The sequence below is a fragment of the Sinohyriopsis cumingii genome, chromosome 3, assembly GCF_028554795.1.
Source record: "Sinohyriopsis cumingii isolate HCF-2022 chromosome 3, ASM2855479v2, whole genome shotgun sequence".
Taxonomy (NCBI): domain Eukaryota; kingdom Metazoa; phylum Mollusca; class Bivalvia; order Unionida; family Unionidae; genus Sinohyriopsis; species Sinohyriopsis cumingii.
Window position 1 is genome coordinate 45,243,984 of NC_142963.1, and position 18,379 is coordinate 45,262,362.

An 18,379-nucleotide genomic window follows, 5' to 3' on the forward strand; every position below is an offset into this window, starting at 1 on the left:
ACGTGTTTATTTCTTTCTCTTGAACAGCTTTATTATTCAAAATTAGGTCACACTGGTGGCGGTACAAGATTCTGGCTGACCAATTAGTTACAGCTGTTGAAAACAACGTCGTTGTCTTGTCTATAAGTGCTCATTATATTTAGAAATACAATGCATTTGCCAATTACAGAACTCATCTACTTAAAGATCAGATGTTCATAAAACGTTCATATAAGTTGAGCCTAGTGATGGCTCGACCTTAACGCAAACAGACATGCTCTGATATTGGTTTGGTGTACATGCGGTATATATGTAGAAAAAGATACGGCAAAGTTGCGATGACTTTTAAAAGAGTTTTCAGAGGGGTTGGATTGTATATGATGCTATAGTTGGATTGTATATTATGTATAGTAAGTATCACATATGCGTAATAATCTCCGTCGGAAACGTGGCTTCATCGTTCATCTGAGCGCCAACAGTCGCACACATGGTTTCCATTCTCGGTACTGCAGAGACACTTTTGGCAGCCATCCTGTTTCTTTCTCCAGAATGCAAACTGATGGCATAGTTAAGCAGATACTAGACTGCTTTTACATCAACCAACTATAAATTCAACTTCAGATGGAGCGCTAACTGAAAATGTATGAATAATTTTGAAAGTATGTCTCAGCATGTATTTAAACATGTATGTATGTGTGTGTGTGTGTGCGTGCGTGCGTGCGTGTGTGTGTGCGTACGTGCGTGCGTACGTACGTACGTACGTACTATGTATGTATGCATGTATGTATGTATGTATGTATGTATGTATGTATGTATGTATGTAGGTATGTAGGCAGATAGCGGTAGGAATATGAAGAACAAATATTCGTATGTATTACACATCCATTAGAGTTGAAACATCGCCGTAAAGACCATGTAAATAAGAAATCTCGAAGCAGCTTACTCATAAATATTTATCTACGTTCTAGAATGTAAAATGTGTCCAGAATGTACAGTTTCAGATTCATCAATTTAAAATGAACAAAGTGAAGAAAAGACATAAGATTAACGGGATGTATACTTTGATATACTGCTTGGTTCTTTTTTCACAACAAAGCCGTCTTCAACCTTATGGAAAATGTGTGTACTTATTGTTGGCGCATTAAGAACTTTAAAGGGCGTTATTTTAAAAGCTCATTATTCCATATATTTTTCAGTGAACAAAATTCAAGTCGATCAAAAATGAAATTAATCATTGATTTCAAGTTTTTAACAATATTCCTTTTAACTGAGAGACAAATTCAAATGTAACTTAGAAGTTATTCGAGTCACCAGCTTATGGTCTTTCTCTAAACTTATACTTATTCTTAAAAGATTTATTTCGTAACTCTCGTATAAATCTCTGTTTGTACTCAGAAGCTTTTCCTTCTGTTAAATATGTTTAGATATTTATACAGACAACATGTAAATTCCAGAAATTCCAGAGAAACGCACGGTTAAAAATCCAGTCCATTTCGTGGATATCTAGTGTTCGACTAATCAACGAGAATGTAACTGAATCTTTCCATTTATTATTCTTATTACCTTACTATGCATATATATATATATATATATATATATATATATATATATATATATATATATATATATATATATATATATATATATATATATATATATCAACCCTCGCGAAACCTTCTTTGTGTCTAACTGCAACACGGAACAGAATGAAGGTAACATCAAATAATGGAAAACCAATTAATTTGTCACAAATGTGTGCTTAATAATACTTGCTAAGTGTAGAAAGTTTAATTTGCGTTTTAATGAGGAGCAGTTCCATGTTCCTTCATATTACCTTTCTTTTGCACCTGTAATTTGCGTGTACAGATTAGAGGTTTATGCTGCATCGTGATTTTCAGATTTCGACCATTAAAACAACTAATTAACAATGCATGTTCCCACATATCCACGTAAATTAGAAATGTATTCATTAATGATTAGTGTGGTTGTTCTTTGCTTATACTCCGACTAAATTACATACATTTAGTCTGCTGTGTTATTCAGAACGAAAAATACGAACATTGCCTAACAATCAAACACTGATATACAAACATGTTCCCGGTATGATCAAATTTAATTTGTGTACTTTATAGATACCAAGTTTCATCAACACCATAAAGTCTAATCTTAGTATAGTATGTATATATGCCAAGTTTCATCGACACCATAAAGTTTCATCAACACCATAAAGTCTAATCAGAGTACATAATGCATATATGCCATGTTTCAACACCATACAGTTTCATCAACTCCATAAAGTCTAATCAGGGTACATTATGCATAAATGCCAAGTTTCAACACCATAAAGTTTCATCAACACCGTAGAGGTTCATCAACAAGATAAAGTTTCATCAACACCATAAAGTTTAATCAACACCATAAAGTCTAATCAGGATACATTATGCATACATGCCAAGTTTCATCAACACCATAAAGTTTCATCAACACCATAAAGTCTAATCAGGATACATTATGCATATATGCCAAGTTTCATCAACACCATACAGTTTAGTCAATACCGTAAAGTTTCATCAACACCATACAGTCTAATCATGGTACAGTATATTCATATCAAACTAGATTTGTTTGTAATGTTCAAAATTCTAGAAGGACGGTATGGAAATGTTAAAAAGATTGATTTTCACATTCAATGTAGTGGTAACTTTATCGTATATTCACTGATAGCAAACTAAATGAACCTTGGCACTTTAATCAGCAGAAAATACCAGGAGACAGAAGACTATACCCCTTGTGACTGCATTTGTATTAGTATCTATAAGAAAATTGACGAAAGTATATATTTTAATCTTACAGTTATAATACCAACTTTAATTTTTAATGTTATCGTTATAAAGCTTTTAAACAAACTTTGATATGTTCGTACACATGAATGTTAATATATTATTGCAGTTTCCATCAGTACTTCAACTTATAATTGCAGCTGGCTGCAAGAAAAACGTTAGTTGTTGTTGTTGTCGTCGTAGTCGTTGTTGTTGATTTAAGATAAAAATTATGATGATAAAAGGTTAGGTTAAATATTGTTCCGCACGAAGAACACGTACCGCATGAGATCACGCATGTATGTCCATCGTTATGTACCTCTTTAACTGCTACTTAATTTAGAGTGAATCTTATAACCTTTTTTTTAAAAAAAAGAAACACAAATTGTCGAAGTCAACCCACACCCACAAAGATCAAATATGCGAAAAGTGTCATTTGTTGGTTCAAACACAGTTCTAATTTGTTTCTTCCGAATTATATTAGTTTCTCGAAAGAGTATTTACACACATAATCATATACATAATACACAGTCATAAAGCGGCCAGATAATACTTAAAGATATCACTAAATATTGTAGGACCGATAACGCCAATAAATATTGAATATCATCAAAACACGTGGTCTACACGTGACAAACAAAATTTTACAAAATGTCTTTACAATATATTCACAACCTGGATAAAATAAATACATACACCATCAATCCATGCAGGATGATCACATAGTTTATGTAAATTATTGATCAAATAGTCTACTATCAGTACATATATCCATACCACAAATGGAAACAGATTCCTTTCGATAACGGTATCGGGATGTGTATCTTCGTTTTAGCATAAACGTCACGGAAAACTCCTAGGCTATCCGAAGTATTCTGAATCATCGATATTTGGTAGCTTAATCAACTTTATAAGAGTAAAAGAACAAAAAGAACATTATGTCATGTACACGTCATTAGAAATATAGGTATCCATCCATTACTATTTACAGAAAAAACGCATAATACTATTAAATGCAATACAAGCTAATGTGTAAACTGAAATTAGAAATTAGAAATATCGTCTAACTGGCCATTAGAAGAGGAGTGGTCACGACAGACAGATAAATATAAGTACATAATTATTCACCGCCTCCAAATTGTTTATGCAGTTCTAATGAACCACTCCTCTCCTTGCGCGAATTTCACGAACGATTCCAGTGTTCTCAGAACTCATTGGCATTTGTCTTTACTTGACCGAGCTTTTGAATTGCAAAGTTTAACTGGTTCATCCATTTATTCGAGACTACTGAAATAACCAAATGTATGGTAATGCGTCATATTGAAGGTGACCCCAAAACGTACTAACCACTGGATTGTCCCTCTTTACTTGAATTGAGTTCTCAGTCCTAAGTACTTTCTATACGTGACTACTATACATCTCTGTGAAGACAAACTATTTTTGCCGTTCAAAGAATGGAAGAATTATCCATAGAACTGAGTATTCCAAACGGGTAAATAAATGATGGGGTTAAACTTGGTCTGTCAATATCATAACGCGCTTCACAACTGAAGCACATACGTAACGATCACTGTTCTTATGAGGTATTTCAGATATGTACAGCATCAGGATTTGCCATGACGCCACCTTCTGTCCTCTATCCGACTCATCTTTGCAATCATGTAAGGCATCTGCCATGCCTATCTCTCTTCATGAACTTTCTCAAGTACTCCTGCCACTTCTCTTTCCAAGGAATCACTATACTTTTTCTGTCTGCGATGTAACCGGTCCTACTATCGTCTCGACTCTGTTTACCAAGAACCAGATACCGTCGTCTTGTTTTGATTCTTGGACATTTGCAGGCTAAATCCTCTTTTGGCACCCACAGATACGTTTCTCCTCGCTTATTAGAATTAGCTATTTTACTCTTTTTGTAAATGCTGATTACGTTGATGGTAAACTTGATCCACTCGTCGATGGTTTCTCTAGCAACCACTTCGACTTGAATAGCTGAAACGGAAACAGTAAAAATGGGTATAAAACAGGTACAAACTCAAGAATGAAGGCTTACATTGTAGATCGAATCTCTCTCTCTCTCTCTCTCTACATATATATATATATATATATATATATATATATATATATATATATATATATATATATATATATATATATATATATATATATATATAATTTTGAGAGTGTACCTGTCTTGTTTATCATCTGGATTTTATGAGAATTTACTGTTTTGATGGATACTAAATGACCTACACTTGGAAATTAATATTTACATGTATCAAAATAATTGTTCTCCTTTACCTGTTCATTCTAGGAGTACACGTCGGAAGACATTAAAAGTATATTTAACAACGAATGTCCAAGTATTTTAACGCATTTCACTTTCACGATTGATGCCAAAAGCAAAACAAAATGATGTGTAAACAATATGTTTGATAACATCATTCCAAGGCCTGTAAATTACTAAGGGAAAAATCGACAAGTTGTTTCAAAAGTCTTTGTTTAGAAAAACCTGAAATGTAGAGTAAACTATGATAATTGATACAATTATGCCAATAGAATAACTCAAATCAGTTGCTTTTGACAAATTCCAGAACAAACCATTGCTTAGAACTCACCATAATCACGGCGGCAATATTTCTTTGCAGTGAGCTTCTTTCTTTTTTTACAATTGCCGCATTTATCTATAAAAAAGACATTACAAAGAAAATCGTAAATATTCATCGGATAAAGAAAACAAAACTGTACCATGCAAAGACACACCACACCACACCACACCACACCACACCACACCACACTACACTATACTATACTATACTATACTATACTATACTATACTATACTACGCTACGCTACACTACTCTTCGCTACACTACGCTTCACTACTCTACGCTATGCTATGATGCACTGCACTGCACTAAACTGCACTGTACTGCATTGTACTGTACCATGCAAAGCTACGCCACATTGCACTATACTATACTTCGTTGTACTTTTTGGTTACTGGATTTGAATTGGAAATATGAGTTTTTTCTGAATAATACTACACTATCTTTGGGAGTAAAGTATCATTCCGAGAAAACGAGTTCATATTTTCCCATACAAATGCAGTAACCTTTAAATTATATACTCATTTTGTTATTCTACCTAAGGCTTAATTATAAAAATATACTACAAGAAACAAAGTATTTGCATTTATGCTGTATACACAACCGTAGATTCATCAATACAAAATAACAATATTAATGCGCACATAGCACCGCCCAGCGACCTTTGAACTTCTTCGCGCGGTCTACAGTAGTTTAAAAAAGAACTTTCGTTTTGGTCTTCTTAAAAGTGACATTTAGAGTCATATTGTGAATTAATGCAAATTGCAACAATTGTTCCATTTGGTCTGGATTTGATGTATTTTGTTTTTATGTTGATCCACCTCATTTCTGCTTTTCTGATTATTATAGACTGGATTATTCAGCGCAGATTCCGTAGGAAATGTACTCGGAATTTCAGTACAGTTTCGGTGAGAATAGGGTTTTGCAGGATATGTCATTCGGATTTAGCATACACCGGACTTCACACAATAAGTCAGCTACATTCCCTGGACAATTGTCTCGGCTGTACTGTTCATGACATTTTCGACTGTCTAATTTGGAGAATTTTGGATTTGCAGAACGTAGAAATTACATTTGTAGGAAATTCAAGATATGTGTGTGTGTGTGTGTGTGTGTGTGTGTGTGTGTGTGTGTGTGTGTGTGTGTGTGTGTGTGTGTGTGTGTGTGTGTGTGTGTGTGAGAGAGAGAGAGACAGACAGAGAGAGAGAGAGAGGGGGGGGACACATAGAGAAAGTGTGTGTGTCTGTGTTTGATATTTTTAAAGTAGATCTAACAATTTTTCAGTCATATCGCAGGGATGTCTGAAGTGTGGCGGTTTATAGTGATGTCTAGCACTGGGGCATCATGCCACAGACATGTAGCATGATGTCCCACCCAGTCACATTATCTTGACACCAGGCTGACCAGCCCTAACACTAACCTCTTAATGCTGAGCGCCTAGCGAGGCAGCTGTCACTACCATATTTATAAGTCTTTGGTATGACTCGGCCGGGGTTCGAACATAGAACCTCCCGCATCCGAGGTGGGCTAGGCCACCGGAGAGGTCGAAATTCAAGATGCATATATTTAGGTATTTTCATTATGATTAGCAGCTAAAGAAGATATATATATATATATATATATATATATATATATATATATATATATATATATATATATATATATATATATATATATATATATATATATATATATATATATATATATATATCACTTGTCACTTGCATCTCGCTGTTGGAAAGACCCCATCTATGACCTGTATCATACAGTGTATGTATTATATCGCTAGCCTAACATTGTATCATATTAGTTACAAGGAAAAATTGCGAAGCAGCGGTTGTATGACAGTCCATTTAGCCAGCGTAAATAATACTTTTTCGTCGTTTTGGCTAATTGGCTCTGAGGCTCTTAGTTTCCTACCAAAACCTTTACTGCATGTTTTTCTCGAATCTAGTATATAGACAGACTTGTTAAATGTTACATCTCTGATAAATATGCGATAGCCCTTGGCCTTAATATGCTTTTCTATGCTATATTTATTATAGACCTCGGAGAGCATTGGTCGTAGTCTTAATCATTCTATTTGTGAAAAGATACAAATACTTCTGGCAATTTCAGTTAATGCGTATCTCACTTTTGTTGTTGACATTGCGAATATCACGTTCAATCGTGTGCTTGTTTTAAAGTTTCGTTTCTGACTCAGTGAACTCGTCTACATCGTTACCTTTATCATCTATACTTTCAAACGGACGAAACGGCTTGTTTAGTTCATTCACAAACAAATTTAATCAACCAAAACATAAACGTCTACTACATGAGTGTATATGGTTTGTTTACAAAGTAGTTCCTAATACACAATACTATTTTTAGGCACGCGTGTTGTGCACGAGAGTGCAATATTAGAGTGCTAAGTATCTTAAAATCCTCACGATTCTGACAATGTAAAGTTAACGGAGACAAATATGACCATGTAATAATAAAGTGTACTGGATAATTATTGGATTGTACGTTTCACCCCTCTCGATCTTTCCTGTGGTTATCATTGTCCATTTTTTCAATAATATAGCACGTTCTTCATGAGCATTTGGTTTTGTTGTCATTTTCCCATTTTTATATTAAAAAAAAATGGTTTTCTAATTTGGTTTCGGGAACTGCCGTGGCTCTGTGGTTAGCGTGCGGAACTAACCCAAAGGTCAGAGGTTCAAATCCCGCCCCCCCCCCCCATTTGACTGATTATTTTGGTGTTTTTCTTGGCAAGACATTACATTCCCATTTCTTGCGCACTATACAGCATTTCACGTGCTAGTGTGCTAATGTGTCATTAAACACTAATGAAGTTTATTTTACAAATGGGGATGTTTGCTGTATTTTTTTTGAGGGGAGGGAGTTGAATATTTTATTGAATTCAATTTATAATAGTTTTTGTCTATACATGATGAATTGCTTTATTTAGAACTCAAGTAAAATGGACTTACCTGGAGGTCTCGTCGACACTGATGGTATCTCTGCAATAAAGAACAAGAGATGCATGTTGAGTCCCGGCTTGTATGTTTTTCAAGGAATTAATTCATAGATTAATGCACAATGTACTGTAGAAGAGACATTCTATATTCGTTTATTTCAAATAGTGTTTACTTGACGATGTAGTTTTGTGAACAGATATAAAATTGAACATGGGTATAGACTATGGACTTAATCGTGTCTGCTTTTACTTGTGTGAGTTTGGTATCCTTATTAACCAAGGCTGAATTGCGTATACAACTAGTTCATATATCATACGCGACAAACATGAGAACGTGAAGAAAATATGAATCTAGAAAGTTATCACTTATTATTTGAGAAGCAAAGGAGGTTCATGATTAGATACTGAAAAATTCAATAATAAATCCGTGACTTCTAGTTCCCTGTCCTTGAAAATACAGGAAAATGATCACCAAAAGAATGTTATAGGTTTAAGACACCTTCTGTCGATGATTAGTGATCGCAAACCATAATGTTTTCGACAAAAATATTTGAGAGTAACATGCTGCGACACACATATCACACAATATGATCAGATGTTGCCAAATTAATCATGCAGTTGTAGTGCCTATCATCATAATGCATTACCCTACGTGCGTCTTATGGGGTATTTTCATTTATGCACAACTGGGTTGTGAGTTATAATTATACAAATCATATACCGTCTATAACGTCTATACTCACTTATAAGACGAGTTACGAACTGCACAGACCCTTCTTTGCATTCGTATTGTGCGCAGGCAGATCTGACTGGTTCTGTGCAGTTTGTTAGGAGCAATCAGAAGAACAAAACACATAAACCATAATCTGCGGGCTCATTATGATCCTGCAGGTCAGGATCTTTGTTTTTGCCATTCAACTTGTTTTATAAGCGAGTAACGACGGTTATAAACACCATAACTCTACACACTAAAATGTCATATCTCTACAATACAAAAATGTCATAACTCTACAACATATTGTCTTCTTTAATGTCTGTAGAAAACTAAATATTTGTAGTCAGGTGATTATAGCTGTATATATGCATTTTATATTTTTGTTTTAGGTTTATAACACCGAAATGTAATTCTATGTCTTCCAGCATTTCTGTATGCAAATCCAGAAATGTCAGTTCTGTGACCTCAGTGTGAAAATTAGCATCAAATTCCTGACACGTAATGCATCTGTAACAGATGTTCGTATGATGTATAAACACACCCCCTTCAAACTGAACAGTATTGCCAAATGAAACATTCCATACGGTGTACGTGAAAAACGCTTCATCACCTTTAAGATGGCCTGTTGCATGTCATTTTAAGCGTCTACGGGTCTTCCTTCTACTTAACTCAATTGTACAAAATCCACTTGTAACCTTTTCAAATTCTACAAGTAGATTTGATTGCTTGTCCGCATGGCCATGACATTCCGTGAAGCAGAATTGTATCATGGTCCAAAAGTTGTCCCTGAGAGAAGCGGATTACAGTGGACGAACAACGATCTTGTGATTTGTGATGCTCATATGATCATAATGACTTTTTTCCAATTCCAGTAATTCCGTGTTTGGCACTAGGTCATGAACTGATTAATGTAACAAGTCTGATTTTAAAGATACATTACTGCATTTAAATGGCATTCGTGCGAATATAATAAAGGGGAGTGGTGAGGGTATCTTTATTCCAAGATTATTCACATCTTACTGATATATAAAAAAATACATCTGGAAACAATGATGCATCTTGAAGTATGCATGACTTCCAAGCAAAATAATAAAACCTTAAGCCACAGGTGACTGCTTAAATATGTAATTATTTTATTGCAATTTTCTCATGTAGGTAAAAAAATACCATTCATTGAAATGATTTCTTTTTCTTAAAAAATAATCAAACTCTGGTGAGAAAAAAACGTAGTGATAAATAAAGGGGATTGGAAATAAACTAATTTAATGAACTGTGAAAGAGAAAATAACTATGAGCTCTTGCCTGAAGTTGAAAAAATTTTATCTTTTGATTTTATTCGAACATAGAGGCGTGCGAGCGCTTTGCAATATCCTGTCACACTGATTCAGGGAATTTATTTAAAACCATAAAAAGATTATCTAGTTCAGTGATACCTTCAATTCATGGAATTTGCAAATGTAAACATGGATAGACATGAACAATAGCAGTGTCGGTCTTGAAAGTCCGTGCATAGCTTGAAAGTCCGTGCATAGCTTGAAAGTCCGTGCATAACTTGAAGTTTTTGAAACAGCAAACAGTTAGAGAGAAAATTGTTAAAGCCTAAATGATATAAGGTTAAAACCACACTCTAATATTACATTATTAAATGTTAGTATCGCGATTTAGAAAATAATACAAACCGCAAGACAAAACTGCGCAATATTTATTGATTATTGTATAATATTCTTGCAGTTATTGGTATATATTTGTTCTTGGTTTCGATAATAACAATAAACTATGCCCACTGGCCCTATGATGTTTCAGACCTATTTACAGAAAAGGTCTCTCACATATTTACCTCGTCAGATTTAGTGAATTTTCACAAATAAACACGCCTTATGAAGTCTACTGTCTCAGCAGAAGTCATATGGTGTGGAATAGCTTCAAATAGCTTTGACAAGTAATTTAAATTTTGGGTCAACCGCATTGTAAAGCTGTGGTTACTTTATGAATTGACTGTTTCAGCTTTAGACAATGATAAATTTGAGTCATGCCTTTCTATATTAAAACAAGCAAAACGCCATGCCAAAAATAAAACAAAAACTAACGATGGGCCGTAGTATCAACAAGACCTTCTTTTGGAGAAGTCGTAATATTCACTGCCTTTTGTCCTGCAACAAAAATGGCTTTATGGAATAAGAAACCGTGTACAAGTAGATAAAACATTACCATTCAATAGCCATAAACCTTAAATGTATTTTATAAAACAAAACACTGCATGGAATCCACGGCAATAACCCCATTCTGCACATTAGCTTCGTCTGTATGGAAGGATAAATATTCAAGGTAAGACACGAGATTTAGCAGGATATTTACTTTTCCAAGATTTTGTACCTAACCTGAACGATAGTGGAGCATATTCCCGTCTATACTCGCCTATGAGATGAGTCAAACTACAAACGACAAAGCTCCTGATCTGCCGTAGCATAATGCGCCCGCAGGCTAGAGTCAGTGTTGTTCGTTCTACTGATTGCTACTAACAAACTGCACAGACCTAGATCTGCCGTCATTATTTACGAGAGCAGAGCTAGGTCTGTGAAGATTGTAGTTGGACTCGTCTTATAAACCAGTATGTACGGTACCTTCAATTTAGAAACCTGGTGAATGATCAAAATGCATGCATGGAAGGGAACTAACAAATACATTCTGAAGTTAAAGCAGGGGAGGGTTGGGGAACTGGGTGGAAAATAAGGAAATTACAGTAAAGGAAGGTAAATATACATGAGAACTATAATGAACTTATTTCCATGTAGGGATCGACTGATTCGAGGACAGGTATCAGACGGAAGTTTAAATTAACGAAAACAGTAGGCCAAATAATGAGAAATGAGAAAATTGTGTTCACTCTAAATGTCATTTTCTTACGATAATATTATAAATTGATTGTCATTTTTAGATCATCTAACTTATATGAGTGTAATATCTAAATAATTATTAAAGTCTACGAAAGATTATGAGCTATACAATTTTTACACAACCTACCATGAACTTTAAGCATGTTTGTGTAATTTATTATTATTATTATTATTATTATTATTATCATTATTATTATTATTATTATTATTATTATTATTATTATTATTATTATTATTTAAAATTCTAAGTAAACTGTCACTGATCCAATAGTTTTAGAGGGACCAATAATGTAATGTAATATCATTTTACATAGGTGTATTAATCCAATACAGCTGGAGCTTAGAAAAACTTACTAATGCAGGGAGCAATTGGGGACTTGCTCTGTTGGTATCCTGGCGCACATTTGTTGCACGTCAGACCGGCAACTCCATCTTTACATGGACACTGTCCTGTTGTTTGGTTACATGTCTTGCCCAGAGCTCCGACAGGATGACAGTCACATGCTGCAATGTTAAATCAAGAAGTTTAGCTTCATCGTCATATACACGCATCACAGGTAATATCTCCACGTCATTGTGCTAAAAGCATGTTGTCAAGTACATGTCTTGAACGTCACACTTTAGCATGCTCTTTAAAATGTTTCTTACATTTTTTTTCACAATAAATTATAAATTATTATACCTTTCTCGTAAATGACCCATACAATTACAGATTAGTAAATTAAAGAATTAAAGTTTGACATTATACATAATTATCGACCTTCATTATGGAAAACCTTGCTCCTTCTGCTGCCAGATATATGCTATTAAAACATATATATATATATATATATATATATATATATATATATATATATATATATATATATATATATATATATATATATATATATATATATATATATATATATATATATATATATATATATATATATATATTGCTGCTGGTATATTAACCCTGGGATGCACCTTTATTGTCTACGGAACATCAAAGGATAGCGGAAAGTCCCCGCTGTGTTACAACTCGGCTATCGCCAGTTTCTGCTCTCCATGTACTAGGGCAACGTTGATTACCCTCAGGTTCACGATAAGGTTCGACAGTTCAGGCTTACACTTTACTCTCTAATCAGTAAATATCGAATGACTGCAGTTACTAATATGAACATTTACCAAGGGCAAATTCATAAACAAAATTATATAAGATAGAAAACGTTTGAGGAAATACTAAAATATCATCCAGCAAGTTTCGTAAAGCTATCATATTTTGAATTTGTCGGGGGATAACGAAATGTTTTAGGTATTTGATTTTTTTGAAAAAAAATAAGAATAGATTAAAGGCTTAAATATAAATTATCGGAATTAGTTGCAATCTTACATCAGAATTTCATTTTGTCCCCTAAAATTTCACTCAGCTTTCTGATATTCAAACAACCCGAGAATCATAAATTTATGTTATTGCTGGTAAGTGAAATCACCAAAATAACCAGTAATAATGTCTTATCGCATCCCACGATGACGTTTGATCTTGATAAGAAAAGGGAATAAACTATAAAAACGTTAATATCGTGTATTAAAGAAGCAGATAAAATAGTCTGACGTTCATTAACAAAATTTATCAACCACATTTTAATGTCTTCATTATCGTTGAAACTTATTGATTATAGATAAATCACACTATCAAATTACTTTTATTTTTTCTCTCGCTTCATCGTGGTTGGTCCCCAGAAAATGTATGAGATAATTATAATCCTCCTCATTATTCAGCTTTGGCTGCGATTTTAACAAACCAAGTCATTAATGAGCTCAGTTCTGAAATCTTTTCTGTCTCAAATTTGTTTGAATAGTCAGGAATACGTACTTGATCAACAAAATGCATTGTTTGTATAAAAAATATTAAGCATCTTTTGGAATTTTGGCAAATACTTTACCATCTTTTTGGGTTGAAAGATAATCTGGAAACATAGTAAGTTGGGTTCCTATAATCTTGAGACATCACGTCGTCGTAGCGGTGATAATAAAAAAAGATCAACACAATGAATTCATTGCTGTCCTGGTATAATAATTTTCGTCGATTCCCTCCAACTGCTACAAACCAAAACTTGAGAGACCCATACACCAATGGCCATATTGTACAAAACAATAGTACTCATTTCCCAAAAATGAGAACTAAAACGAGTAAAATATTTTTTTAAAGCCATAAAAATTTACCCCTATCCCAAAAACTAATCGAAGGTAATTTTTTTAAAATCTAGATGCTTAGCGACTCAGATCTTTTGTGTGTGCATGGTACGGACTGTATTCGATTTGGCATGAAACGGACTGTATTCGATATGGCACGAACGGACTGTATTCGATATGGCAAGGAATGGACTGTATACGATTTGGCATGGAATGGACTGTATTCGATATGGCATGGAATGGACTGTATTCGATTGGCACGGATTGGACTGTATTTGATATGGCATGGAATGGACTGTATTCAATATCACATGGAATGGACTATTCGATCTGGCACGGATTTGACTATATTCGATATGGCATGAAATGGACTGTCTTCGATATCGCATGGAATGGACTGTATTCAATTTGGCACGGATTAGACTGTAATCGATTTGGCACGAAAAGGACTGTATTCGATTTGGCACTGAATGAACTGTATTAAAACATAAATTTCAACTTTCATGCAAAATCAAATGCGACCGAATTCAATCTTCTGTTCTAATTTGCTCATCTGCATTATCATGTGATTCTGACACAAACAGCATCCCCATCTGGTTTACAATATCCGATAATGCCGCATTAAATTTCCTGCAGAAGCGAAATATTACAGTGTAGGTCTTTGGGTAAATAAAACAGATTGCGCAAGAATTTCCGTGGTCAATTTGTTTCTGTTCTGCACTCATTTTCGCAAAAATACTGTACAAACGGAAAACTAGTAATGTCTTGCCATATGATGTAAAATTCCATGGAAGAGAATTATAGTGCGTGCGAATAATTATAATACAGATTTTCTACACACACACACACACACACACACACACACAGCTTCCGTGACAAATAAAATTACATTAATAAAAGAATCGTTTATGTGAAATATTTTCATGAATATCTCACTTAAGAATAAAGAACAGTATGTGTGTGATTCGGATTTTTAACGTAGCTTTAACAATTTTTCGGTCATATCCTTACGATGTCTGCAATGTGGCAGTTTATAGTAATGTCTAGCACAGGGGCATCATGCCGCATACATGTCGCATGATGTCCCACCCAGTCAAATTATCCTGACACCAGGCTGACCAGTCTTAACACTAACCATTTAATGCTGAGCGCCAAGCGAAGCAGCTGTTAGTACCATTTTTGTAAGTCTTTGGTTTGTCTAGGTCGGGGATCAAACCCACGACCTCCCACGGACGCTCTAACCACTAGGCTACTGGAGCGGTTGAATAAGGAACAGAATTCAAAAATAAATTTTAAAATAATTTGAATGACACACACCATCCGAACAGTAGTATAAAATAAGAAATTTTGTGCTAAAATGAATACAGTTCGCTCTTTTATAACCGTCATATAATTTAAACATCAAATTTAATAGATCCCAGAAGAATGCAACAGTCGTAATGTAATATGCCGTGTATACCCCTGCATACAGATTTCGATTTCTCGATGTTGAGATGTTTTCTCTTTTGTATTCAGCCTATATGTCTACATTCAAGTCTCACTGTATCTGAATTTTCTTTTAAACGTCCATCTCTATCTATACAAAGCGGCAAGTATCAAACAGGAAAATGGAAAAGCTTGTTTTATTTTTATTCAGTCTAACTGTCTCTAGTGACACCTGTGTTTCTATTTATCGTTTAAAGTCATTTGAATATACTAAAGCCGACCTTTATCAACGCAAAATACAATACGTGAATTACCGTGTATACTCGCTAATAAGTCTAGTAGAACTGCAAACTATAAAGATCCTGATCTGGATGTAGCATAATTTGGTGGCATATCAGGGTCTATGTTGTTTGTTCTACTAATTACTCTTTACAAACTGCACAGACGCAGATCTGCTGGCTCATTATGCGACGGCAGATATGGGGTTGTTCATTTGCGAGTCAACCAGCGTCCTAGTCATACTATGTAACGAGGGAGCTGAATCAAGTCGGTTAATATTCCTATGGCGTATAGACTGGTAGCACAATATTGCGACTGGGGTGGGGTAGGGTGGGGTGGGGTGGTGGTCAACGTGTCAGAAGCTAAGATAGAATAAAAAGATATCCTGGTATGAAAGAAGAAATTCCCAGTTCTCCTTTCCTTCGAAAATTAAAAAGTAGGTCTTTGCGGAACACCATAAAAGCTGTTGTCGTTCCTAATACAGAGACAGAAAAGTAGGTCACACTTTAAGAAATTACCTTAAAGCCGCCTGTCATATTTAAATAGATGTTGTCAATGATCTTCTGGTTTCTGGATTCAGATGGTCTCTATTCGAGCGAGTTTGAGTCTCGGCTCGACCAACGTGTTTATGTCAGATAATTTGCTATTGGCTTCCAGTGGGTCGATGGTACTTCCAGGGCTCTTCCCGGGTTCTTCCAACGCCAAACATACTGGCCGCCATATATAGCCTATCACGTGCTAAAAAATGGCCTTACCCCCCCCCAAAAAAAAAAAAACTAACCCCAAACCAATCTTCGGGTTTACTGGAATATAATATAGAATATAATATAGACGCAAGTGTCAGCTTGGCTAGAAAACAATTCAAACTTTATAAATCTGCCCATTCCAAGGTTCCGCTATCGACCCATTTGGAGTAAAGATAATACTGAAGGTAGAGTTTGGCACTTTGGAAAGATCATTTCTTAAACAATTTATATAGTTATAAAATGACAATTCATGAACGAAATATAATGTGAGATTAAAGTTTACATTCGGCTGTGAGAACATTTCAAATGTGTAGTCATCAATACCACACATACCTGGGACGGCACCAATCTTGTTCAGATAGAGTGAGTATTTGTAATCGAGTACCATAATGTCTCAAAGCTAACGCATATCACAAATCTTCATTTTAGAAAAAAAACATGTCGGCAAAAAGTTTTAAAATTGATGATTTTGTTCCATTTTGGTTACATTCTCAAATTAGAATCAAAGCAATCTTGGAGAAGATCATCGGTATAAACATGGTTGAAGGTTGAAGGTTGAAACATCAATTTTGGTGTTCGATTGAAATGCCTGTAAATTTATGTTCTGAATTCTCTAAATTGTTTACAGTAGTAATTTTTTTAAAAACTAAACTTACTTTTCAAGAAATGTTTAGCCTTGTAAATATAATTATCAAATCCAATAATAATGAATGTGAAAGTTCACAATTTCTTCTACAAAATGAAATCAAACTAATGTATGGTACACACGTTGAAATAATATTTTATTGTGCCATATGTGGCCGGCACTGGAATGCGTACTTTTAGTTTTAAAGATATTCAAAATATCTTAAATATTTATATTTTTTCTTGATGGGGCGCCTAAGTTACTTTTTTATACTTATGAAGATTTTGTTAGGCATAGGCGAAGGAAAGACTAAATATAGACCTATGTCAGTATGACCATACCATAATTTGTTCTATCTTTTTTCATTGGTAGCCTCAGAAGTTTGTAATTAACACGCATATTTTGTTTCTTCATCGGATACTGTGTCTATTGCAAGGTCGCATATAATAGATTCTTCTGAAGGTCTGATTACAATACATAAACTGTACCTCTTCTGTAGTTATTACAATTGTCCCTGACTAAAGACACAAAAATACAAGTTATATAATGTTCAGGAAATGTATTTCAAGGAACTGGCTTGCGACATTGCACTCTGGAATAGCAGGAAATACCCATATTACTTTTATATTCTATCTTTCACTGCTCCTTCGTTGAAAGAAGCTTGATCTCTTAATGATCTGAATGCTGGCAGTGTAACGTTGCTATGTAGTGCAGGTGCATAATATAACTCTTGTTTGTTCCGCAGTTAGCGACGAAGTACACACACGTCCCATAATGATTGTATGAGTTGTTGAAACTTGCAACAAGACATTTGGGGTAGGTGTTAGTTTTGTGGTAATTTATTCAGTTGTCTTTCCTTCCTGATCTGACCATCAGCCACTAAAATACAATACATAATCACTTATAAGACGATTCCAGCTGCAAACTGCACAGACCCAGATTTGCTGTCGCATAATGCACCGGCAGATCTGGAACGGTGTAATTTGTAAGAAGTAATCAATAGGAGAAAGAAAAAATCATACAGCATAGACCCTGCTTTGCATGCGTATTATGCGACGGCAGATTGTTACCTACGTAGTTTGCAGTTGGATTCGACTAATACGCGATTATATGCCTTTAATTCAAGTTCACAATTACACACTCTAAACTTC

The 18,379-nt window shown here is 34.6% G+C and overlaps 1 protein-coding gene across 3 annotated transcripts in view; it reads right to left on the minus strand.

The window, feature by feature from the left end:
• Positions 1-918: 918 nt before the first annotated feature.
• LOC149802781 (netrin-1-like) overlaps positions 919-18,379 on the minus strand; it is a 67,235-nt gene continuing 49,774 nt past the window's right edge. For 2 of the 3 annotated variants that reach the window (XM_089952212.1, XM_089952211.1), the window contains exons 3-7: positions 12,330-12,479; positions 11,169-11,231; positions 8,380-8,409; positions 5,414-5,479; positions 919-4,787 (exon numbers count right to left, since the gene is read on the minus strand). In XM_089952212.1, the coding sequence (XP_089808338.1) occupies positions 4,456-4,787; positions 5,414-5,479; positions 8,380-8,409; positions 11,169-11,231; positions 12,330-12,479 (641 nt within the window). In that variant the 3' untranslated portion in view covers positions 919-4,455. The remainder of the gene's footprint in view (positions 4,788-5,413; positions 5,480-8,379; positions 8,410-11,168; positions 11,232-12,329; positions 12,480-18,379) is intronic. The other variant, XM_089952214.1, reaches the window with a different exon arrangement.